The 26,683-nt window shown below is 33.0% G+C and overlaps 1 protein-coding gene and 1 long non-coding RNA gene across 2 annotated transcripts; both read left to right on the top strand.

Annotated features, from left to right (window-relative positions):
• The first annotated feature begins 6,314 nt into the window (after positions 1–6,314).
• On the top strand, positions 6,315–12,360 carry LOC143072691 (uncharacterized). Its single transcript, XM_076247760.1, has 3 exons — positions 6,315–6,971; positions 10,331–10,431; positions 11,718–12,360. Exons 1-3 carry the CDS (start codon positions 6,351–6,353, stop codon positions 11,929–11,931), a joined length of 936 nt encoding a protein of 311 aa, XP_076103875.1. The 5' UTR covers positions 6,315–6,350; the 3' UTR covers positions 11,932–12,360.
• A 2,167-nt stretch (positions 12,361–14,527) lies between these two features.
• On the top strand, positions 14,528–26,333 carry LOC143072690 (uncharacterized). The gene is made up of 4 exons (XR_012977278.1): positions 14,528–14,617; positions 22,191–22,329; positions 24,952–25,001; positions 26,190–26,333. It is a non-coding gene; the product is annotated as an uncharacterized LOC143072690 (long non-coding RNA).
• Positions 26,334–26,683: the final 350 nt, after the last annotated feature.

Genomic DNA, 26,683 nt, shown 5'->3' with positions numbered 1-26,683 from the left:
CGCACAGACCAGAAAACGTAATGCCCATAAATGGGGCATAAAAATGGTAAAAATTTTGAAAGATACTTAAGATTATATGAAAGTTTATGAAAAAGTCCGTTAGATGTTGGTTAAAGTTGTAGATGGATGAGCAATCAGATGAAGCTCACTGTTGCACATTTCCTGATGAATAAGTCAGATAATAAAGTAATAACTTTGTACTTGTTATTTCCTTCCTATGAAAAAAAAAATTGAAAAAATGTATTTGCAACACTTTTATGATTCAATTTATAATTGTCTGTGTTTTAAGCACTGCTTTTGGGCTATTTCATGGCGGCCAGTTTTTATTGGTGGAGAAAGCCGGAGTGCTCGTAGAAAACCACAAACCTTCGATAGGAAAACTGACAATCCTAGTCAATTAAGATTGGTCTTCAGTACACCTAGGTTCAAACTCACAGCCTCAGTGTTGACTGGCTAGTGATTACAGTAGTTGAACTACTTACACCACTTGGCCAATGATTTCCCATTTTTTTTTTAAAGAGAAGGCAACAATAACACAATGGTTAAAAGGAAGGGGAGATAACAACTTTGATGTAAAAATGAATAAATAGAATGCTTAGTAAATGCAAGTTCAAATTTATATAGATACAATGTATACAGTTTGGGGTTAAATTAGGAATTTAATTCAATTAACTATTTCCTTGGTGATGTAATAATTTTTGCACAGATCAAGATATTTAGTTTATTTTGATTACCCAGTAAATAAGTTGAGTACACCTCAAAAATGATTTTGATTAATTTATTTTCAAACTTATTTAATATCGTAGTTTTTACCACAGTTTTCCTTATATTATAAAGAATTGTCATTTCTTTTAAATGCCTCATTTTGAATGTAAGAGTCAAACTGAAGATTTATATATTTTTGGAATGTGCCAAAGAGACAACAACCCGACCATAGAAACAAACAACAGCAGAAGGTCACCAACAGGTTTTCAATGTAGCGAAAAATTTCTGTATATTCTTCTTAATATACCAGGAAAATATGAAGAATCCACAGTACTGTCAGTTATTTTGAATATTTTTCCCTCCTTTTAATCGTCAAAATAATGTACAACAGTGACAAAAAACTATTTGCTGTGACAATATTTTTTTATATTTATACACCCCTGATGAAACAGATTGTGTCTAGTTTCCTTTGGGTATTTTGTATCATAATGCATTTATTGGTAAATAAAGTTCATTTTAGAAAACCTAACTTATATTTTATTTGATATAAAAAAAAAACAGAAGATGAGGAATGATTGCCAATGAGATAACACTCCACAAGAGACCAAATTACATAGATTATTAACAAGGGTACAACCTTCAACAATGAGCAAATCTCATACCACATAGTCAGCTTAACAATATCCATTGAATTTAGCCTGGTTGGTAACTAAAGAGGAAAGATACTTCTGTGGTTGATGGTATGACACAGATGATTTATGGGAATATATCCAATATCATCTGTGAAACGATTATTCCATAGTGGTCAACCAACTCGTGATGGCGTCCGTAAAATATACAATGGGATGATTTCAACTTCACCACTTGGAACTCTTGGTTTAATAGCTTCCTTGTGAGCAGCAACACTCTATCAAGAAAATCATGATAGGAAATACAAGCATGGGAATATCGTATCAATTGGGAGATATATACCCTGTATGCAGGTGTTGTTGGAATGTTGCTACTTAGAAATGGAAAGTTTACAATTGGAAAGCTGAACTCATCTCTTTTGTCATAAAACTTTGTTTTCAACCGACCCTCATTGTCAATTTCTAGATGTACTTCAAGATATGAGGCCGACTTAACTGTAAAAGTAATATTCATAAAGACAAATAAAAGAAGACTATAACACGTTATAAAAATGAGAAACAATGCCAGTACCCAGAATCTATACTTCAATACCATCGTGTATTATTTGTGAAGTTGATACGAAATATTTATCCACATGGTCTTGGTACCTTCCGATGATGTTTATACGACCGCAAAAAAATTTTGGTGTCGTATAATGGTATGATGTTGTCTGCGTTGTCGTCGTCTGTGTCGGCGTTTGCGTCGTCCGAAAACACATTTGGTGTCCGGACAATGACTTTAGTTTATGTGAATGGATCTCTTTGAAATTTAATAAGATGGTTTAATACCTCAAAAGGAAGATTGGGATTAATTTTGGGGATGATGGTTCTTACCGTTTAGGAATAAGGGACCCTAAAGGGGCCAAAACAAGCATTTTTCTACTTTCAGGATAATAACTCTTGTGTGAGTATTTCAATTGCTCTGAAATTGTACCATAATGTTTATTACCACAAGTAGCAGGTTTGCATTCATTTTTAGGGTTATGGTGTAAACTGTTTTTGGGTTCAGGGCCCAAAAGGGGTCAAAAACAAGCATTTCTGTACAATAACTTGTGTGTAAGTGTATGGATTTCTCTGCCATTGTACCACCAAGTTCCAAATCACAAAAGGAAGGCTCAGATTGAGTTTGGGGGTTACTGCCCCATTCGTGCAGGAATTAGGGGCAAAAAACATGCATATTTCTAGTTTTTGGACAATAACTTGTGTGTAAGTGTTTTTATCTCTCTGAAATTGTACTATAAGGTTCCATATACTACAAGGGAAAGGCTGGGATCGAGTTTTGGGGTAATTGCTCCAAGGTTGAAATCAAAAAGTGTTGGGTTTTGTTTGTTGGTTTTTTGGGGGGGGTTTTTTTGGGGGGGGGGGGGGAGTCCAATTTTTTTAATTTTTGAAAATTTTCAAGAATAAATCTTTTATTGCACAGTATTGCGCAATAGATTTGTCAAATCTTTACAATTCTTTGGTGTCAGAAACCTATATAATGTCAAAAATTAGATCTTGATCCAAATTTAGAGCTGTATCAAGCTTGAATGTTGTGCCCATACTTACCCCAACTGTTCAGGGTTCGACCTCTGCGGTCGTATAAAGCTGCGCCCTGCGGAGCACCAGTTTATTTTAGAAAAGAATGAGACGTTCTTTGACATTCCCCTGATTCATCAGCTCTCTGCTCAGACACTGGTGACGTTTTAAAAAGTCAGAGTAGGAGCTGCAAACTCTTGAATATCAAATAAGTTGGGGAAATGTATATCCCATATGCAGATGAAGTAACTTGGTATATTGTTACTAAGGTAGGTGAAATTGATACATTGTAATTTCAACATTAAAATTGCCTCGTTTGTCATATATTCTGGTACTGAGATGACTGTGTATGTCATATTCGAGGTATAAGTCTAAAAATGAGGCGGAGGAAAACCGTGTCTGATGTTTCTTTGCTTTCTAGTTCTGGGGGATATATTAATGGAACCCAATCAGAATAGTTCGGATTGTTAATGGAAAGAACATCAATATACTAGTATCTGAATGCGAAATTAAATAACCTGGCTTCTTTCATCTTCTTATTTTTGACAAGTGGCTGAAGTAACTTCGATTTATATGAAAATAAGCAGAGGTCGGCAAAGAGACGCCCACAGTTCGTTCCCATAGGGATGTAGACAATTTGTTGAACAAGTCTACCTCCAAGTTCTACACATTTGTTGTCAATAAGAAACTCAAGCTTACTGATCACTTGTTCCTCTGTGTAGCGTATTTTATCTTTTTGTTCACCATTAATAAAACATGCCATATATGGTATCCTAAAGTAATAAATTTAAGGCGTTTGCTACCATTTTATGTTGAAATTTATGTGGTGAAACCAACTATTCTTTCAAACAAAGTTAAGATGAACCTGAATATATTTTTCGATTCTGTAGAAAATGGTTTGTAAAACCTAATTGTTTAGCCAGCTAAACCTCACACTGATTGTATGACAGTCGAATAAGATTCCATTATATTGACAACGATGTGTGAACAAACATAGACATAATAGGGGAAAATGTCAAAAATAGTGGTACAGCAGTCAACATTGAACACTATCACTCCAGTGTAGATAAAAAGAGAATAGTTGGTAAACATCAACTACACCTACGATACAAGTAATCATATGGCATTTATTTAAGAAGTCAACCAATTGTGCATTGGGGCCCTTTATAGCTTGTTGTTCGGTGTGAGTCACGGCTCCGTGTTGAAGGCCGTACATTGACCTATAATGGTTTACTTTTATAAATTGTTATATGGATGGAGAGTTGTCTCATTGGCACTCACACCACATATTCCTATATCTATACACTATGGTAACTCAAAATCTTCCGTTGTAACTTTTGACAGAAACAGTTAAGTTTAATCCACCTTTACCCGAATTTAAAAAAAAAAAACCATGTGTACTCAACAAAAATTTACCAAAAGGAACGACAAAGAAGAACGATGTTTATTCTCTATTATAATTGTTTTTCTTTTACGGTTATGTTCCTTTGGTCCAAATTCACAGTGTTTATATATCCTAACTCGTTCGCTGTGCCTATGTCTTTAGTGATGAAATCGATTTCAATGAACGTAGCCGTTAGCACAAACAGAGACATATACATATAATACTCTGGCACAAATTACTGAAAACCTTTACTAAATTATCTTATTGATACAAGATTTGGTGAAGATGTTCAGCTGTACTTGTAACAAACGGGATACCACATTCTAATGTTTACAGTGATTTGCTTATAAAGTCGATCCTTAAATTAGATACCATCCATGCAAACTCATCGATCCTTCGAAAAAAACTTATGCGAAATGGATATCAGTTAAGCACTGTGACAAGCTCTTTGAATATTGTTTTTATCGGTATCAACATTGAACAAACAAAACAAAAAAAAGTGAACCACGAATTCAAATATTCAACGAATACCGTATTTTCAATAGGCTTTGTATACAGAGATTGGCAAAACCACGAAATCAAATACCCACGAAAATGCAAGTTTTCAGCATTCCAAGAAAATTGATAAAATTGATACCCACGAAAATAAATGAATCAACAGTAATGCATTAAAGTTTCATCCCACTCATATATGGGGGTTGTTCGAAGCACGAAAACACTGAAGTCAGATGCAGATTAACCTTACACTGAAACACTTTGGGATATACATTCCCTTGACGCTCTCCGCAATTTAACAACATATTTGTTACACGTCAAGAGCTTTGAACTGCAGCAATTCAACATAAAAGGGTGGAGGGATTAATACATGCAGGGTATAACAATGACATATCCTATGATAAGATCACAAAAGCCAATAGTTTCTGTCGGGAAGACTATTCTTTTTGGCTGTCATATTGAGCGGTGGTATTTCGTCGGAAGTAGTCCTTTAGCACCAATTACTGTTTTTCAGGGGTATCATTTGCGCCAAATTATGTTTTCCAAATGTATCAATTGCGTCAATATTCGGAACTCATTTGCGCCAATTACCTATACACATATTATATCTATCATAAATATGAATGATTAATATATATTTATTCTTATTTTTGGCTTAAAAAGTATCATATGTTCGGAGATTTTTCACCATGAAGATGAGCATCTGAAGAGAAATGACTTAAAACGTTATAGACATTCAATGCACGGAAAGAGAATAAAACTTATTGCTTTGCTGAATATTTAATAAAAATATACCAATAGAGAAGAACATAGAAGCTTTTGCTGATTATGTTTTAGCCACATATGTTGATTACACATTGCTTTGTTTCCACCATGCGTATGGGCTTTATTATTACTAGGAATTATTATGAGCCGTTTTATGCATTTCATCCTTCTATGTTTGTGTTTTTGGACAATAAAGGCCGGGAAGTTACAAGCTACTACTTACATTAAATTGGGAAGTACCCATTTAGCAGCAGTAAGAAGAAGATATGTTTCAGGAAAGAAAACATTTGCCGTGTAAACTGCCGGTTCCAAGTCCGAATAAAGGAGTAGGGAATTCATTTTCCCTCTAATTGGCGCAACCGAAAAAAAAAGTTGTCGCGCAAAAGGACGCATTTTTGGGGTAAACGGATCTCTTCCATTTCGTCTTCGACACGCTTCAAAAAGATTTAAGTTCTTAATATCGCCTTACACCAAAACTGTTTATATCTTCAAATTATTAACCAAAGTATATTTCGCGGGTATTTTCTAGTTAATATGAAAACTAAATACGAGATAATCAAATAACACATGTATTTGTCTCAGAAAAAAATACTAAAATACTTACTAATCTGTGTCAAATAATAAAAAAATACAGTCCTAATCCTAATCATGACATATTTGATTTTGTAATCAAATAATCTATATAAAAACGGCTTTTAAAATAATCACAGAATCAAAAACCCCATAAGGAAGATCATGTCTATGACGTTTCCGTCACGTTGACAACTCAAGCCATTCTGAACGTAACGTTACACTGGCAAAGATGCAGAGCGGTAATGTTTAAATTCTCGAATCTTGATAATGTTGGATGTAAAACAATAAAAGAAGAAAAAAGTGAGGAATTGCCATGTGAAAAGTATCCAATCATATCAAATGGTAGACGATTCAAAAAAGATTCTCGTAAATGGCTTCACAAGTCAACTAACAAAAATGAGCCAGACGAAGGTTTAGACACTACAGACAAACCATTTGAAGCAATCGTTGAACGAAATGATTCACACGACAGCTGTAATGGGACAAACAATCGCAAGTCTGTATCATTTTTAAAGTCATTTCTGGAGATGGATTATCCAAAAGATACGCTGACTAAACCAATTAAAAGTTGTATACGAAACGTAGAAGAAAATGCTCATGGTCCGGAGATGTTCAGGCGTAAAAATAAACGAAGACTGGTATCTCCGTCAAGTGGAAAACAACAAATTGTCCGCTTCAATGATTCGGTGGAATACAAACTAAGACATTTTATACAAATGAGTCATAGTTTCAGAACGGTTCCACAATCAGAAAATTCGTCTTGGCATAGTACAAATGGTGATAGTAATGGCGGTGGTTCTAACTTTTCAGATGCCGAATACACGGGCACCAATACCATTACTAACTTAGCATGGAATAGTGAGGTATTTACTTTGTTAATTTAATATATACATCGATGTCATTTTTTCTAAGTTTTTTTCTGACGGTTAACTTATTTAACTTTGGAATCGGACTTCGAAGACCTATTGATGTTTTCTGTTCTTTCACGGGTCGGTTTGTTGTCTCTTGTCACAGTCCTCGTTTCCATTCTCAATTTCACCTCATAATAAGAGTACAGGAGCGTATCCATGATTTTTGTTAAAGGGTACTTTAACTCAATAAAACGGTGTATAAACTGCGGAGTGGAGCGAGAAGAAATATTTATGAACGGTCCATGCAAAAAAAAATATTTTTTAATCAAAGGGGGATAGACTTCTACGCCAACTCCTCGGCCACTTGAATCCACTACTACTTTATACACTGCATATACAAGTTACATTTTTGTTTATAACTTTTACTATCTTTAAAAAGGAGGAGAAAATATCGATGGGGGATTCAAACAACTAGTAAAAGAAGTACAGACAAGTCCTAAGTCAGGGGGCTGTAATTCAGTGGTTTTCGTTTGTTGCTACATACATCAGATTTTTTTTTCGTTCAGTATTTTCTACATGCATGTATATCTTTTACATTTGTCATTTTGGGACCTTTTATATCTGCCATTGCGGTACGGGTTTTGCTCATTGTTGAAGGCCATGTACGTTGACTTATAGCGGTTAATTTCTTGTCATTTAGTCTCCGTTATGGAAAGTTTTCCCATTGCAATCATTTCACATTTTCTTGTTTTCATAAAACCATGGCCAAACTAAAAAATGAAGAAAAGACAAACAACAGTCCACAAAACACTGCTCTATTGAAAGATCAAATTTTAACCAACACAAGTCCGACCAAAATCCTGAGTGAATTCGGGTGTTTCGAGACAGTTTCTTTTCCAAAATATAAATTAGGAAAGAACAAAAGCGAGATCGACATGTCTAACCTATCCATGGTCAAGAGTAACACAGCAGATATTCCATAAAGGAGGTTGTGGAATGGGAGAATGGGGTAAGGGGGGCGGGAGTACTGGTGTTACAGGATAGTGAAATGAATTTTCGTATTTCCCTTTTTCTTTTTCTGCATTTGAATACGTTTTTCTTTGATTTATGTCATTCTTTGAAAGACAAAAAAAGTTTGTCCAACTGCACAATAAATATGATAATGTTGTGACTTATCAAAACACTCCAATTCCGCTTAATTCTGAGCAGTCTACGAAATTAAAAAGACTTAATCATAAAGCATTGGAATGCAACTGCATTGATCATAATGCATTAAGATTGCAACTGCATTGATCATAAAGCATTGAGATTGCAACAGCAAAATAATGGCGTGCTGCATATGGACAGAAATATTGCCTCGCAACAGGCCACATAACAAACATTCATCGCATTGGTTGTTAAACATAATCAGGGGCGGATCCAGGATTTTGGAAAGGGGGGCGAAGTAAATTATAAATTATGTCGAGCGGAACGAGGCGAAATTTTTTTGGGACCTTTTTTAGGCTAAAAAACATAAAATAAGTGTACAATGAACTTTTCACACGGTTCCTAATGCATGCGCGTAGCTACGTTTACGTCAAAACGCCCGGGCGTACACTTGGATTTTGAAAATCGAAAAAAAATAATAGTAGAATAAGAAAAATCTGATTGCTCATCAGCCTTGTGCTTCTTTCTTCAATGGATTGTAATTATAATTAAAAAGGGACTAACTTTACTTTAATCAAGTAGATCATATTATATATTTGTTCCAAATTTCTGTAAAAGTCTAAATCTACTGTGAATTCTGCGTACTTTTCTTACTATTCAAAGTAATTTATGATCTGCTGAGATTCGATATGCGGTTTGCATTTTTGTCGAGCCTGTGATTTATGTCGCAATAGCGAGAAATAGCGTCGTCGGCGTCAATTTTTAGGTTCCGAATGTGAATAAAGTTTTTTGAATGACTCTCCGTGAAATTTTACGAAAATTGGCAAAAAATGTTTATGATCAAGAGTATCCAGAGCAATATAATAATGCAATTATATGTTCAATTGTCCCGCATTTTACGGATAAAAGGTATTTCTTTCTGCAGTTTTATTAATAAGTGGTCACAGTTTGTCAAACCTTTATCGAATTTTATGAAAATTTGGAAGAAGCTTTTTTTATGATTAATGTCTAAAGCAAAATTTTGAAAGCATTTATTTTCGTTCATTTTTCTGTTCTTTACTGAAAACCGGACTTTTCTTTACGCAATTAATTGTTTTACCAGATCAATTTATAAACTTTCATAGATTGTTTAATCCTTTTGAAGGACTGACTGATAAATTGATTCACTTTTAGTGGGAAGGTGTTCAAGATAATTTTTATATTGCACCTAAAATATTTTGTTCATGTTCATTAAAAGGTGCTTTTGTCGATTGTATGCTCACTCACTGCTCTCTTGAAATATATTTGAAAGTAATATTGGTTTGGACGTTTTCTCTAAAACCAATGAACATTAGCTTCTAGTTTAACACAATGAATAAGTTAAACATATTTAAAAATTAAACATAAAAAATAAACCACTTAGATTCAAAAGTATGTTGCTCTTAATGAATTTTTACTAACAGGAATTGTATCTCATTCTCGATAACTCCATAGATTTTGGGGGCTTCATCCCCTCGAACCCACTACCAGCAGGTGCTTTGACATTGAGCGGTTGGCACCCCCTCAGACCCCTCGCCAAGGTTCGGGCGTACACGTAAAAATGTCCCAGCTACGCCACTGTAAATTTGGGCATGTATATTTCATAGTTGCTGTAAAGTGTAAGGATCGGACATTTTTGATGCCGTATTCTCCCCATTAAATGTCTATCATAAAATGATTGGATAGATCAAAAGCTATGTACTAATATATTTGATGTGGGAGTTTTCAGTAAAAAAAATGGACATGGACAATTCTCGTTTGTTTAATTTATATAACCTCACATTTTTTTGTGTGTTGTAAACAAGATCTACACCGGGCTATCGATGAAATTTACAATACGACGAAGTCTTAGTCTGATTAATCATTTTTACAAATAAAAAAAAAATAAAAAAGTCCAAGCAAAAAGGGGGGGGGGGCGTACGCCCTCTACGCCCCCTCTGTATCCGCCACTGAACATGGCACTTTTCTGTACGAAATCGTGTACCTTGCAAATCTTTTCTATACTAATTCCATTAAAGATTTTAAATGAGGTGTCGGTTGCTTACAGTGCATTCTCTACAATATACGTGTACAGTTACCGATTGACGACATTTCTCTTCGACATTCGGTAGTCCGCAGTTCATTATGGAGCTTTTATTTTAATCAGTGTCCGATTTTACAGAACAAATTGTATTAAAGGTGCAATTTCTGGTGGTTTTTTTTTTTAGGACAACAGCATCTGGAGGCAAGGAAAATGTGTTTCATCAGATGGATCAACTACACCAACGGCGTCTGCAAGTTCGTCTCCTCCATGTATTCCAATAAAGAGGTAAATAAGTTAAGACTTGTAATTGAATACTTATGAAAAAACGAATGGTGTTTTTCAATTCAGTAAAATTATTTTCTTATGTGGTACTTAAACTGAGATATGTTGAGATATATTTCGGATGTGGTCTCAGCTTGTTACGTTTCTGCTGTTATCCGGCTCATATCATTACAATATCATTTCAGAGATTCAGATGGTTAAAATCAGATTCGACCATCATAATTACGGACCAGATTGTGAGATTTGTGTTAATATCTCAAATTATCGGAACAGAGATGTTATTTGTAGTGGTCTTGTCAGATGTCTGCATGATGTGGTCACAGGTGACAAGATGTCCAATATTATCTCGGATAGTGAAAATTCTGATGAAGTCTCAAGTCGTAGGATGTCGAATGTTATCTCAAGTGATGAGATGTATAATGTTGTGTCAGGTGTTGGGATGTCTGATGTAGTGTCAGGTGATTCGATGTGAGATGGGGTCTCTGGTAGTGAAATGTATGATATAGTGTCACGTGTCATGATGTCCGATATACTGTCAAGTGATGAAATGTATGATGTCAGGTGGTGGAATGTCTGATGCAGTGTCAAGTGATTAGACGTCTGATAAAGTGTCAAGTGATCGGTGGTATGTTTGTTGTAGTGTCAAGTAATAAGACTTCGGATGTAGCGTCAATTGATGCGATGTCTAATTTGTTTATCAAGTAATGAGATGTCTAAGCATTGCAAGGTGGTGTATGGTATAATTTAGTGTGAAGTGATGTTATAACCGATGTTGTGTGGTGGTGGTTTGTCTGATGAAGTGTCAGGTGATAAGATGTATAATGCAGTGTCAAGTGATTAGATAACTGATGCAATGTTAGATATTAAAACATGTCCAAGGATGAGATGTCTGATGTTGTGTCATGAGTTGGGATATCTGATGCATTGTTAGGTGGTGAGATGTCTAACTCAGTGTCAGGTAGTAAAATGTCTGATGTAGTGTCAAGTGATGAGATATTTCATACAGTGTCAGAAAATGAGTTGTCTGATGCAGTGTCAAGTGATAAGATGTCTGATTAAGTGTCAAGTGATGAGATGTTTGATGCAATGTCAGGTGGGGAAATGTCTGATGTAGTGTACATAACTAAGTTTAAACTAAGTGATCAGCTATCTGATGCAATGTCAGGTATTAAAATGTGTCAAGTGATGCAAATATTTCATGCATATCAATGGAATTTTAATTTAAGTTTAACATAACATGTAAAATTCTTAGCTATTTAAATGTAATATGGAATTTTTAATCTTTTTAGATCGAAAACGCATGAAATAATTACAGAATACAATGACATCAGCAGATCATCTTGGGATTCTACACCGAGTGTCCATGATTCACTTTCAGATTTAGACATTACACCATGTGGCTCACCATGGGCCTCCCTCTCTTTAGAGGATAGTATACTACTCAACTGTTCAGTGGAGTCATCGAGAGAAAATGACTCTAGCAGTAAAAACAAGAGTATATAAAATTTATATAAAATATGTAAATGTCTTTTGAGAGTCAAAAAAATCATGTATTAGGATGAATTGTGAAAAAAAATGTTTTGATATAATTGTTTTTTTTTTTAATTTTCAATTGTTCATAGCATGTTAGTATGCATGGGACATTTGATGGTAAAAATGTATCTGTTTATCTGTGCTTATCTTTGCATCCTTTATTTCAATGTTTAGGGCCTGTAATGGAGGGCATGTAAACATACACTGTGTGTGATACAACTCTGCTGATGGCATAGCATTTGTACAATTGATTTGTTATGTTTACATGTGTGTATATTTGTATGTGTGTGTGTTAGTTGCATGGTAGCATTTTGTGACATATGGATTTCATGTGTACAAAATAAAGCTTTTTATCATTTTAGCAAACTTTTAGTAAGTATTATGTGTATCAGTACTAACATCGTTTGGAAATTATATTTTTCTTTATGTAAAAATGAGTTTTAATTAATGACAACTTACTTTTTGGGGGAAATCTCACTTTTGTGTTAGCAAGAGGCTGTCTTTTCTTTCAAACATATAATCCTTTTCTGTATATATTTTCTTTTCTTATATGTCTCAATTGCAAGGAATTTAACACACACAAAAAATTCAACATTAAAAGTGGCATCATTAGTTATAATTGACCTTTTCAAAGACTACAAGATTTCTTTTTTGAATTAATTTTTCCATGCACATTCTGTAAAGTGCATGTAAAATCAGTGAAATTATATATGTATATACTTGCTTCCATTTATTTGTTGTGTTTTTGTAATTTGCAGTGGTCTGTTTCTTTTATTATGCATATTATATCATTTTTGTATACATTTTCTATTTAAATTGAATCATTTATGTATGCAGGTTTTAAATTACTACCGATTAATAAATGTTGTTCTCATATATTTGTTATAACTATCTGAAGGTACTGATTCTTACAGTGCATGTACAATAACCTTGGGATATTTTGCAAAGTACTTCTCATATGACTTAAAATAGATCATTAGGACTGGAGGGAAGAAAGAACAGGGAAGCTTCTTACAAAAATTTGCCCTTACCCAATTACTGAGGGGTCTGATGGGGGTCTCATCACAATTCACAGAAAATAAATTTTCATGATCACGGATCCAGAAAACATAAAAAACAATAACAATTTGTAGAAAAACGGATCATGAGAGCGAAAATGCACCAATCAGGATGAACGAAAATAACCCATCAGGCCCCTAATTACTTTGTTCATGACATTGTTTTCAATTTGAATAGTTTGATCATGACATTGGTTTTGATTTGTATACTGTGGATTAATCATCATTCATGGAATACTATTTTTTTGCTGATTTCTAGGTTAAATGTGAACCACAGATAGAGAGATTAATTCCCATATATTCCTTAGCAAATATCTCTTGCCAAATAGTTATGTCATAATGATATCAAGATACAACTGTATTGACCATGAAATCATGAAATAAATCTATCATTATCCTTCTAGATTGTGACAAGGGAAATAACTCCATAATTCAAGACAAATTATCTATGTAGATTGTGACAAGGGAAATAACTCCATAATTTAAGATAAATTATCTATGTAGATTGTGACAAGGGAAATAACTCCATAATTTAGGACAAATCATCTATGTAGATTGTGACAAGGGAAATAACTCCATAATTTGAGATAAATTATCTATGTAGATTGTGACAAGGGAAATAACTCCATAATTTAAGACAAATTATCTATGTAGATTGTGACAAGGGAAATAACTCCATAATTCAAGACAAATTATCTATGTAGATTGTGACAAGGGAAATAACTCCATAATTCAAGACAAATTATCTATGTAGATTGTGACAAGGGAAATAACTCCATAATTTAAGACAAATTATCTATGTAGATTGTGACAAGGGAAATAACTCCATAATTTAAGACAAATTATCTATCTAGATTGTGATAAGGGAAATAACTCCATAATTTAAGACAAATTATATACCTAGAGGAAGTACACCACTAATTAATGGCCCCATTGCTTTCTATGTTAAATTCCTCAATTTCGAGTGGTCACAGCTCTTTTATCTTAAGTTCAAATAAAGTGACAATCATTGCATGTCAAAGCAACACCTTCTGGTGTCCTGTACTGAAAAAATCAGCATACCTTACATGGCATATAAGAAAGAACTGGTTCCCTGAACTTCGGATGTACCAAAACAGGTACTTCCGATCTGACAAAAAGGCAAAATGTACCCTCCTTTTTAAATTTCATGCCATTTTTTTATTATTCAAATTTATCAGTCAAAAATTGTTCTACAATGATCACCAGTCATGCAGCTTTCATTTGATACCAAAATTAATAAAATATTCTAAATATTTTGAAAGTTATGTCCATGCGTAGGAACTATTTTGTGTTAAATATGTACTACTTTCTGGTATGTGCTTTCTGGCGAGGTATATAATATACAAGGTTATAGATATTGTAACCCGGACTGTAACCTCGCATTTGTGCGCATGCGCGGCCGGAATTGGGCGGATCCGGTTATTTCTACTTTCACTTTTTGAAAAAAAATCTCCTATGTGGAGATAAATTTGTACGCTTTTATTTACATCTGCGAAAGAAAATACACGTCGTGCTCATTTGCTGAAGTGGCTCTCTTTCGAGTCCTTAAGAGCACACATAACAAAAACATGTGAAAGGTTTGAAAAATAATGCATTGTAACAATGAAAACATACATGATCAACTCAAAATGCAAAATAACATTTTAACTAGGAAAGGAGGCTTCACCCCCCACCCCCCCCCCCTTTTCCTTTTCCTTTTCAAACTACAAAATGTGATCTGGTTCAAAAGAGTCCGACAATAAATACTTTTCATGTGTAATTATCATGTCAGTGTTCATAGGAGGTGACCAAATGATTTCTTGCGGCGTCCATGAAGTTTTAAAAAGATGGATATGGATCATGCATGTATATGGGGGGAGAGGACCTTTATCGGGACTCCAGGATCTGGTGTTTTTAGGCTCAGGATTTTGGGATCTATAATGAGATACAGGAATTCTATTTTTGAATTTCTGGATGTCAGAATTTAAATTTATTTAAAAATCGGGATTTCATGTTTAAGGGATCAGGACCCCTCCTACCCCTGGTCATGTATGAGGGTGATACTTGTAATCCCTGGGAAATCTGGAAATCACAAATAACCGTAAAAAAAATTGGCAAATGACGTTTATAACAGTAGTTTTGGGTGCATGACTATAAAAATGTACACATTCCTTTAGGTGATATCAAAATCAATTAATTTTGACACTGTCAAGAGTGGATAAATATGGTATTGCAAGAGATTAGGTGGTGAAATCTGTTTTTCTGTCTTCATGTCGTCACAATGGGAATTTCAAAAGCCTGAAAATTTGACGTCATAATCAAATATTGACCAATGAACAACTAAGATAAAACTAAACACACCTAGATTAAATGAAAATAATCATCAGGTCGGGAATGCCATAAAACGAGTTGAAAAAATCTTCATAATAAAAAAAATATTTATTTTTTATCACCAATGTAAACATATATTACCAATTGTATATATATATCACCATTGCAAACATCTATCACCAGTGTATATATCTATCATCCTTCTGTTTTTATATGTATCACCAATATAAATATCTATCACCTCACTTTATTTATCACTACACTCTATATCACCAATATATTAAAATCTCCACACTGAATATATATAACACCACTCTGTATATTTATCACCACTCTATTAATCTATCAACACACTATTTAATCATCACCATTCTGTATTAATCACCACTTTGTTCAACACTGTATATCTCTATCACCATTCTATCACTACTCTTTATATATCTGTCACCAGACTATATATCTATCCCCACACTTTACATATCCATCAACCCACTATATATTTGTCACCATACTTTATATATCTGTCACCATACTTTAAATATCTGTCACAATACTTTATATATATGTCATTACACTTTATATATCCATCACCTCACTATATATATCTGTCACTATACTTTATATATCTGTCATTACACTTTACACTTTATATATCATTCAACACACTTTATATATCTGTCACCATACTTTATATATATATGTCACCATATTTTATATATCTGTCACTATACTTTATATATCTGTCATAACACTTTATTTATCCATCACCTCACTATATATATCTGTCACCATACTTTATATATCTGTCACCAGACTTAATATTTCTGTCAAAACACTTAACATATCCATTATCACACTTTATATATATCAATCACCTCACTCACTCACTATATATATCTATCACCTGATCACTTTATATATCAATCACCTCACTATATATATCTGTCACCATACTTTATATATATGTCACCTCACTATATATATCTGTCATTACACTTAACATATCCATCACCACACTTTATATATCCATCACCGCAATATATATATATCTATCACTTCTCTTTATATTTCTGTCACCAGACTTTATATCTATCCCCACAATTTATATATCTACCACTTCACTATATATCTGTCACCATACTTTATATATCTGTCACCAGATTAAATATATCTGTCACTATACTTTATATATCTGTCATTACACTTTATATATCCATCACCTCACTATATATATCTGTCACCATACTTAATATATCTGTCACCACACTTCATATTTCTGTCAATACACTAAACATATCCATCTTCACACTTTATATATCAATAACCTCAATATATATTTCCATCATCACACTTTATATATCAATCACCTCACTATATATATCTGTCACCATACTTTATATATCTGTCACCATACTTAATATATTTGTCACATACTTTATATATCTGTCACCACCCTTAACATATTCATCACCAGACTTTATATATCCATCACCAGACTTTATATATCCATCACGTTACTATATATATCTATCCATACATTTTAAATATCTTTTACCACACCTTATATATCTGTCACCGGACTTTAAATATCTATCACCACACTTTATATATCTGTCACCACACCTTATATATCAATCACTCTATATATCTATCACGTTACTATATATATATATATATATATCTATCACCTCACTTTATATATCTATCACTACACCTTATATATCTGTCACCAGACTTTATATATCTGACACCACACTTTATTTATCTGTCACCACACTTTATATATCTGTCACCACTCACCACACCTTATATATCAATCACTCTATATATCTATCACGTTACTATATATATATATATATATATATCTATCACCTCACTTTATATATCTATCACTACACCTTATATATCTGTCACCAGACTTTATATATCTGACACCACACTTTATTTATCTGTCACCACACTTTATATATCTGTCACCACACCTTATATATCTGTCACCATACTTTATGTATCTTTCACCCAAATTAATTTATCTGTCACCCCACTTTATTTATCTATTACCACACTTTTTATATCTATCACCACACCTTATATATATGTCACCATACTTTATATATATGTCACCACACTTGATATATCTGTCTTCACACTTAATAAATATTTCAGCACACTTTTTATATCTGTCACCAAACATTATATATACATCACCACACCTTATATATCTATCACCTCACTTTATATATATGTCACCACACTTTATAAATCGTTCACCACACTTTATATATCTATCACCTCACTTTATATATCAATCACCTCACTTTATATTTATCTCTCACTAAACTTTATACATCTATCACCCCATTCTTCATTTATCACTACACCATTCATCTGTCACTACACATTTTATATCTGTCACCACACTTTATATATCTGTCACTACTCTTAACATATCCATCACCACACTTAATATATCCATCAGGTCACTATATATATATCTATCAACTCATTTTATATATCTATCACTATACTTTATATATCTATCATCAAACTAAATACATCTATCACCTCATTCAATATATCTGTCACCACACTTTATAAATCTGTCCCCACACTTTATATATATATAGATATAGGAAGATGTGGTGTGAGTGCCAATGAGACAACTCTCCATCCAAATAACAATTTAAAAAGTAAACCATTATAGGTTAAAGTACGGCCTTCAACACGGAGCCTTGGCTCACACCGAACAACAAGCTATAAAGGGCCCCAAAATTACTAGTGTAAAACCATTCAAACCGGAACACCAACGGTCTAATCTATATAAACAAAACGAGAAACACGTATATATTACATAAACAAACGACAACTACTGTACATCAGATTCCTGACTTAGGACAGGTGCAAACATTTGCAGCGGGATTAAACGTTTTAATGGATCCAAACCTTCTCCCTTTTTCTGAAACAATAGCATAACATCACAACATAGAAAAACATACGATAAAATATCAATTGGCAGACTTTACTCAATCAAAAAACGTATGATTACACAATATATTATATATATCACCACCCTTCATATATCAATCAACTAACTTTCACCTAACTTTATATATATCTGTCACCACACTTTATAAATCTGTCACCTTTTTTTATAATTTGTCACTACACATTAATTTACATCACCTCATATATCTATAACCATACCCAATATACCACTTTTTATACATTTGTAACTACACTTCATATATCTTATGACCTCAATTTATGTATCTATCACCACACTTTCTATTATCTATCACCACATATAATATATCAATCACCTCTCTTTATACATCTGTTACTACACTTTACATATCTATAACCCTACTTTCTTTATTTATCACCTCACATTCTTTATATATTACCTCACTTTCTTTATCTATCACCACACTTTTTTTATTTATCACCTCAATTTTTATATCCATCACCTCATATGATATAGCCATCACCACAGTCTATATATTTATCACCTAACATGATATTTTAACTTCATTTATCTATCACCAACTTCTATATACATATCACCTCAATTCAATTTATTTTTGTCTATCCCCATACTTAATATGTTTGGTTTATCCTCTTACTGTATAAGGCTATCACAACTCTATGTGTATCTGTTAAAACCATGTTTATACCAATTTGAAAATGTATATAAGCATACTAATGATTAATGTATATTTACAGCAATCTGTGTATGTTTGCTGAAAACTAAAAGTGATTCAGTTCGGCACCTATCATTGTAACTATTTGTTTTTCAGTATGGTTGATTATGTTGCACAATCATACACATTTCAATTTTGAAAACTATTATTGTCATCGTAGAAAAGACTGGTGTTTGTGTGTGTATCTTTTCAGAAAATGGGTGGGATTCTTATTGCTATATAGAGATATTTGAAAAACAAACAGAACATATTAAAGCACACCACATGACTGATATCTGTATAGTATATAAATACAGCCTGGCGATATATGCAGGACTGTATCTGTAGGACACCAAATTGAGGAATAGATATCTATGACCACACTCTACATATCTATCACCACTCTGTATAATTAATCACCTTACTGTATATATCTATCACCACTCTGTATCATCAATTGTCATAGTGTATATATCTTTCACCACTCTGTATCATCAGTCACCATATTGTTTATCTCTATCAGTATCACCACACTAGACATCTATCCCAACTCGTTATCACTAATTACCATACTGTATATAGCTATCACCTCTCTGTATGTATCTATCACCACTCTGTATCATCAATCGTCATAGTGTATATATCTTTCACCACTCTCTATCATCAGTCACCATATTGTTTATATGTATCACCACACTAGACATCTATCCCCACTCTGTATCACCAATTACCACACTGTATATAGCTATCACCTCTCTGTATGTATCTATCACCACTCTGTATCATCAGTCACCATATTGTTTATATGTATCACCACTGTGTATCATCCTTCACCACTCTGTATCATCAATCACAACATTGTATATATCTGTTATCACTCTGTATCAGTTTTCACCTCTCTGTATATATCTATCACCACTCTGTATCATCAATCATCACACTCTATATTTAAAAAAGAAGATGTGGTATGATTGCCAATGAGACAACTGACAACTACCAACAAAAAGACCAAAATGACACAAACATTAACAAGTATAGGTCACCATACGTCCTTCAACAATGAGCAAACCCGATACCCCATAGTCAGCTATAAAAGTCACCGATAAGACAATTTAAACGAGAAAACTAATGGTCTTATTCATGTTAGAAAAAAATTAAAGAAAAACAAATATGTAACACATAAACAAACAACAACCACTGAATTACAGGCTCCTGACTTGGGACAGGCACATACATATATAATGTGGCGGTGTTAAACATGTGAGCGGGATCCCAACCCTCCCCTAATCTGGGACAGTGGCATAATCTAGTATCACTCTATCATTAATCACCTTACTTTATATATCTATCAACACACTGTATATATCTATCACCACACCACACTATATACATCTATCACCTAACTCATCATATGTCACAACACTTTATGTATCTATCACCACACTTTATATATCTATCATCACACTTTATATATCTATCATCACACTTTATATATCTATCATAACACCTTATACATCTATCACCTAACTGATCATATGTCACAACACTTTGTATATCTATCACCACCCTGTATATATGTCACCATACTTTGTATATCTATCATCTCAGTCTATATAAGTAAGACCTCATTTTATTAATATACCACCTCATTTTATATCACCTTATTTAATATATCTATCACCACACTGTACATCTACCACTACATTTTATATCTCTATCACCTCACTTTATACATATAGCACCACACTGTGTATCTGTCACCACAATTTGTATATCTATCATCTCACTTTATCATCTCACTTTATATATCTTTCACCTTAATTTATATATCTATTTCCTCATTTTATATATATACTAGAACACACCCGTGATATCATGGGTCCGTGACTGAATTAAAGTATATAACTATGCGCAAGACTTATTTTTGTATTAGTATTGTCATCTGATAAAGTCATGCCGATTATAAGATATAGCTATCACAGTTTTCTCTGCTTTCAAATCTTTCTGTTTGAACCCGTCTAACTGGAACTAATCAATTATTGGTAATATTAATTATTTGGAAAATGAAAAGTCCTGGGATGGAGTATTTGTTTTATCAACAGCATTGTCCTATATTAGTTATAAATAAAGTTGAATTATTTGATTCGCTGTTTTACGTCATGCCCGCTAACAAATTGAAAACTGTACCTATACGCCTTATTTTTAGTATTCGTATTGTTATCTTATAAAGTCTTACTGATTAAAATACTACAATAGGTAACAATTTGACAATTTAGTATTGTCAACCCTGTGATTATGACCCGTGTATACAGCATATCCTGAATACACCGTTTGGTGGTGCGCCTGTCAAATGCAGAAAGTTAAACAGATGAATATACTATTGGTATCGGTATCGGACTCGACCCGGAACTTCTTAATTATTAGCAATATTAATTACGTGGAAAACAAAAGGGCCTGGAGTGGTGTAATTTTTAATCTACACCTTTGTACTATATTATTTATATATAAAGTTGAATTCTTTGATTCATCGTTTTTACGTGATGACAGCTGACAAATTGGACCTCGTAATTTTAGTATTATAGATGACATCCTTGAAAATATTTTCTTGACCTCACTGTTGATAATTTTTCACCATATTTTATATATGTATCCCCTCCACATATGTATCTTTTAACTAAATGCACTGCTTAAATCAATCACAACACCATTGCTATATATGTCACCACACAGCATATATATATATATATATATATATATATATATATCATCCTTTTGTTTATATATCATCACACTGTATATATCTTTATACTATTCTGTGGATCCTTTACCTCACTGTATATATACACATAATCCCACTATAACTAAGTCCACACTTATCACCTATCTATATCTTTTTATCACCATCATATCATATTTATAGTAACAAAATGATTATATCTATCATCATTATTTATCTATTTTTCACCAGACTGTATACTATAACTTGTTGTATCTTCTATAAGTCAGAGAAATGTACTGGTCATTCACTGTCATTGTATAATTTACAATGGAAGGAGATATGCAGATATGCAATGTCCACTGAGATATGTTTGTATAAGCTTGTATACTAATCATGTAGCAATTATCAAATTGATTATTTATATTTGTGTTCTTCTTACAGAAATACCAAACAACATTTTGCAAGGATTTAGAGGTCATTGGTGAAAATGGAAGAAAGGACATGGGTACATCTAATTTTAAATGAAATAACAAGAATAGTTAAATGATTTACAAACAAGCAGCACTCAGCAATAGTGATGGTAAAGTATTTTTATAAAATGATACTCAAAAAAAGATATATACAGTGTGGTGTTTAATATATTCCTCCATTGCTACAGTCGCTGCATTCATCACCACACTTTCCATATATATCCCAACAGTCTCAATAGCTACCCCCATACTATGATCATTTATCCCAACAGTCTCAATAGCTACCCCCATACTATGATTATATATCACTACAGTCTCAATAGCTATCCCCATACTATGATTATATATCACTACAGTCTCAATAGCTATTTCCATACCATGATTATCTATCACTTCAGTCTCAATAGCTATTCCCATACTATGATTATCTATCACTACAGTCTCAATAGCTATCCCCATACTATGATTATATATCACTACAGTCTCAATAGCTATCTCCATACCACGATTATCTATCACTACAGTCTCAATAGCTATCCCCATACTATGATTATATATCACTACAGTCTCAATAGCTATCCCCATTCTATGATTATCTATCACTACAGTCTCAAAAGCTATCCCCATTCTATGATTATCTATCACTACAGTCTCAATAGCTATCTCCATACCATGATTATCTATCACTACAGTCTCAATAGCTATTCCCATACTATGATTATATATCACTACAGTCTCAATAGCTATCTCCATACCATGATTATCTATCACTACAGTCTCAATAGCTATCCCCATACTATGACCATCTATCACTACAGTCTCAATAGCAATCCCCATACTATGATTATCTATCACTACAGTCTCAATAGCTATCCCCATACTATGATTATCTATCACTACACTCTCCATTCTGATGCCAACAGTCATTATGTATATATCATAATAATCTCTATGTATATCTCAGGATAATACAAAGGCTTCCCTTTTACTTTATTTATCAATCACCTCACTTTATATATCAATCACCACACTCTCTATATATATCCCCATACTCTCTATATATATCCCCATACTCTCTATATCTACCCCAAAAGTCTCTCTGTATATCTCCACATAATAAACACCTTAGATTACCTTACTTTATTTATCAATCACCTCACTTTATGTATCAATCACCACACTCTATATATATATCCCCACCAACCGTGCAAGGGCTGTATAGCCAGTCAAGGTCGCTAAAAACTTCCATTTGTTTGTTATATATCCCCAACTCCCAATATCTGCCTCAAAAGTCTCTCTGTATATATCTCCACACAATAAACAACTATCATCTTACTTTATTTATCAATCACCTCACTTTATATATCAATCACCACACACACACTCTCTATATCTATCCTAAAAGTCTCTCTGTATATCTTCACATTATAAACACCCATCACCTCACTTTATTTATCAATCACTTCACTTTATATATATCAATCAACACACTCTCTATATATATTCCCATACTTTCGATATCTATCCCCTCAGTTTCTATGTTTATGACCGAATTATATACACCTATCACCTTACTTTATTTATCCATCACCTCACTTTATATATCAATCACCACACACTTTCTATATATATCCCCATACTCTTGTTATGTATCCCCACAGTCTCTATGTTTATGACCACATTATAAACACCAATCACCTTACTTTATTTATCCATCACCTCGCTTTATATATCAATCACCACATACTCTCTATATCTATCCCCATACTTTCGATATCTATCCCCACAGTCTCTATGTTTATGACCACATTATAAACACCTATCACCTTACTTTATTTATCCATCACCTCACTTTATATAACAATCACCACATACTCTCTATATCTATCCCCATACTTTCGATATCTATCCCTACAGTCTCTGTGTTTATGACCACATTATAAACACATATCAACTTACTTTATTTATCCATCACCTCACTTTATATATCAATCACCACACACTCTCTATATCCATCCCCATACTCTCAATATCTATCCCACTAGTCTCTATGTTTATGGCCACATCATAAACACCTATCAGTTTCCTGTTTTTATCAATCACCTCACTAAATATATCAATCACATCAAACTCTCTATATACGTATAATATGCCCATAATCTCCATATCTATCCCCACAGTCCATATGTTTATGACCACTTTATAAACACCTTTCACCGTACTTTATATACTTTCACCTCGCAAAAATTATCAATGACCACACACTCTCTATATCTAACCCAGAAGTCTGTATGTTTTTCTTCACAACATAAACGCCTATCACCTTACTTTATTTATCAATCACCTCACTACATATATCAATCACCACATACTCTCTATATATATCCCCATTTTCTCTATATTTACCCAAAATTCTCTATGTATATATCCACACAATATATCATATCACCTTACTGAAAATACCAATTACCTCACTTTGTAAATCAGTTGCTCATTTTATATGTATCACCTCACTCAAAATATCTATCAGCTCACTGTTAATATTTTCACCTCAATATATACATTATGTCTTTCACACCACTGGGTATATCTCTCAACTTCCAACTTGAAAGTGGATATGAGTATGATAATAATCCATGTTTCTGTACAGAAATCTGTTTATGTTAATTTAGATTTTAAACTTAAAATGACTCAATGTGACACCTATCATTGTTATTATTTTTTTTCTTCAGAAAAGTGAAACAAGATTTTTGATAGATAGAAAATAGAAGAAAAGGAAAAGGTAATCTTCATTGAAATTTAAAGTAATATACATATGTATGTAAAGAGTTAATTAGCAAAGTATTATACATACGTATGTAAAGAGTTAATTAGCAAAGTATTATACATATGTATGTAAAGAGTTAATTAGCAAAGTATTATAAATATGTATGTAAAGAGTTAATTAGCAAAGTATTATACATATGTATGTAAAGAGTTAATTAGCAAAGTATTAAACATATGTATGTAAAGAGTTAATAAGCACTTAAACAATCCTGGTTGAAATGAAATAATTTAAAAGAAATGTTTTTTAAGGTATAACCGCTCCAAAATGTCATGCAATATTTTATGTAAATATCATGTCAGGCATCTTTTCAGTAAAAGCAGCAAATATGATATACTCACTGGGGGTCAATGATTGTAACATTCAAAATGAGTAAACCTTATAAATATATTGTTTCAGTGTTATTGCACTTGAAGCATTGTCTACAGTATACATCTGCTGGCACACACATAATGTATATACCACCACATATTATGTATCTACTGCCACACATAATATAATTATGGCCACATATAATATATCGACCGCCACACATAATAAATCAACACACTGTGTATATCTATCACCATATTATGTTTGTCTATCACCACACTATTGTTTATCACCACACTATTGTCTATCACCACACTATGTTTGTCTATCACCACACTATGTTTGTCTATCACCACACTATGTTTGTCTATCACCAAACTATTGTCTATCACCACACTACCTTTGTCTATCACCACACTATCTTTGTCTATCACCACACTATGTTTGTCTATCACCACACTATGTTTGTCTATCACCACACTATCTTTGTCTATCACCACACTACGTTTGTCTATCACCACACTATGTTTGTCTCTCACCATTCTATGTTTGTCTATCACCACACTTTATATTTTAATCATCACAGTTGTAAAGCAAAGAAAAGTAATTACCCAAGAAAAAAATGATTTGAACTTTAAATGATTGGTCGCACAAATGAATTGTATTTCTATAAGTTTTACATTTTGATACTGTCTTGGGATTCTGCCATTGCAATGATGAAACACTCCTATTTGTCCTTAGATGGAAAACAAATGACAACTGTTTGGGACTTTTAAATTTTGTATTGTTTTGGAATAATTATTTATTCAACTGAACCATATTGTTATGTTTTAGGTTAAACAAGATTTAGTGCCTGCCACACAATTAAGAAAGAATGAGAGGCAAGAATGTCTACAGAACAGAGGAGATTATTTGTACTGCACTTCGATTTGTGTTATAGTTATATTCAATTAGTATTAAAGAGTTATGTACAATAAATCATGTTATATTATGTTCTTTAAAAATACTTTATGTCAATTCTCCTTCTCATGCTTGGTGTTCTTTGACAACATTGGATTCTCCTAGTAAAGTGACAAATGCATATCTTTTTTAACCATTTTCTAACATGTGTATCTGTAACAACTAGAAGATGCAGAAGCAGTTTTAATATACCTTTATACTTGATTACCCTTTAACTGAATGTAGCTCCTATGAAAGTTAGTGTTTATAATTCTTTTTATAGGGGAGTCATATTCAGTTCCAAATAATTATTATTGAAGGAGCTATTCCCCTTGGAAATATAAATTATACGAAATATTGCATGGAAAGCCTTTTCAAATCTACATCAT

The sequence above is a fragment of the Mytilus galloprovincialis genome, chromosome 4 (genome assembly GCF_965363235.1).
Source record: "Mytilus galloprovincialis chromosome 4, xbMytGall1.hap1.1, whole genome shotgun sequence".
In the NCBI taxonomy this organism is placed as follows: Eukaryota; Metazoa; Mollusca; class Bivalvia; order Mytilida; family Mytilidae; genus Mytilus; species Mytilus galloprovincialis.
Note: the sequence above shows the minus strand (reverse complement) of the source record. Positions and strands in the feature narration are given on the sequence as shown.

Coding starts and splice junctions, on each gene's coding strand:
- LOC143072691 (XM_076247760.1), top strand. CDS start 6,351: ATGTTTAAATTCTCGAATCTTGATAATGTTGGATGTAAAACAATAAAA. Junction 6,972..10,330: donor ACTTAGCATGGAATAGTGAG/GTATTTACTTTG, acceptor TTTTTTTTTTAG/GACAACAGCATCTGGAGGCA. Junction 10,432..11,717: donor CCATGTATTCCAATAAAGAG/GTAAATAAGTTA, acceptor TAATCTTTTTAG/ATCGAAAACGCATGAAATAA.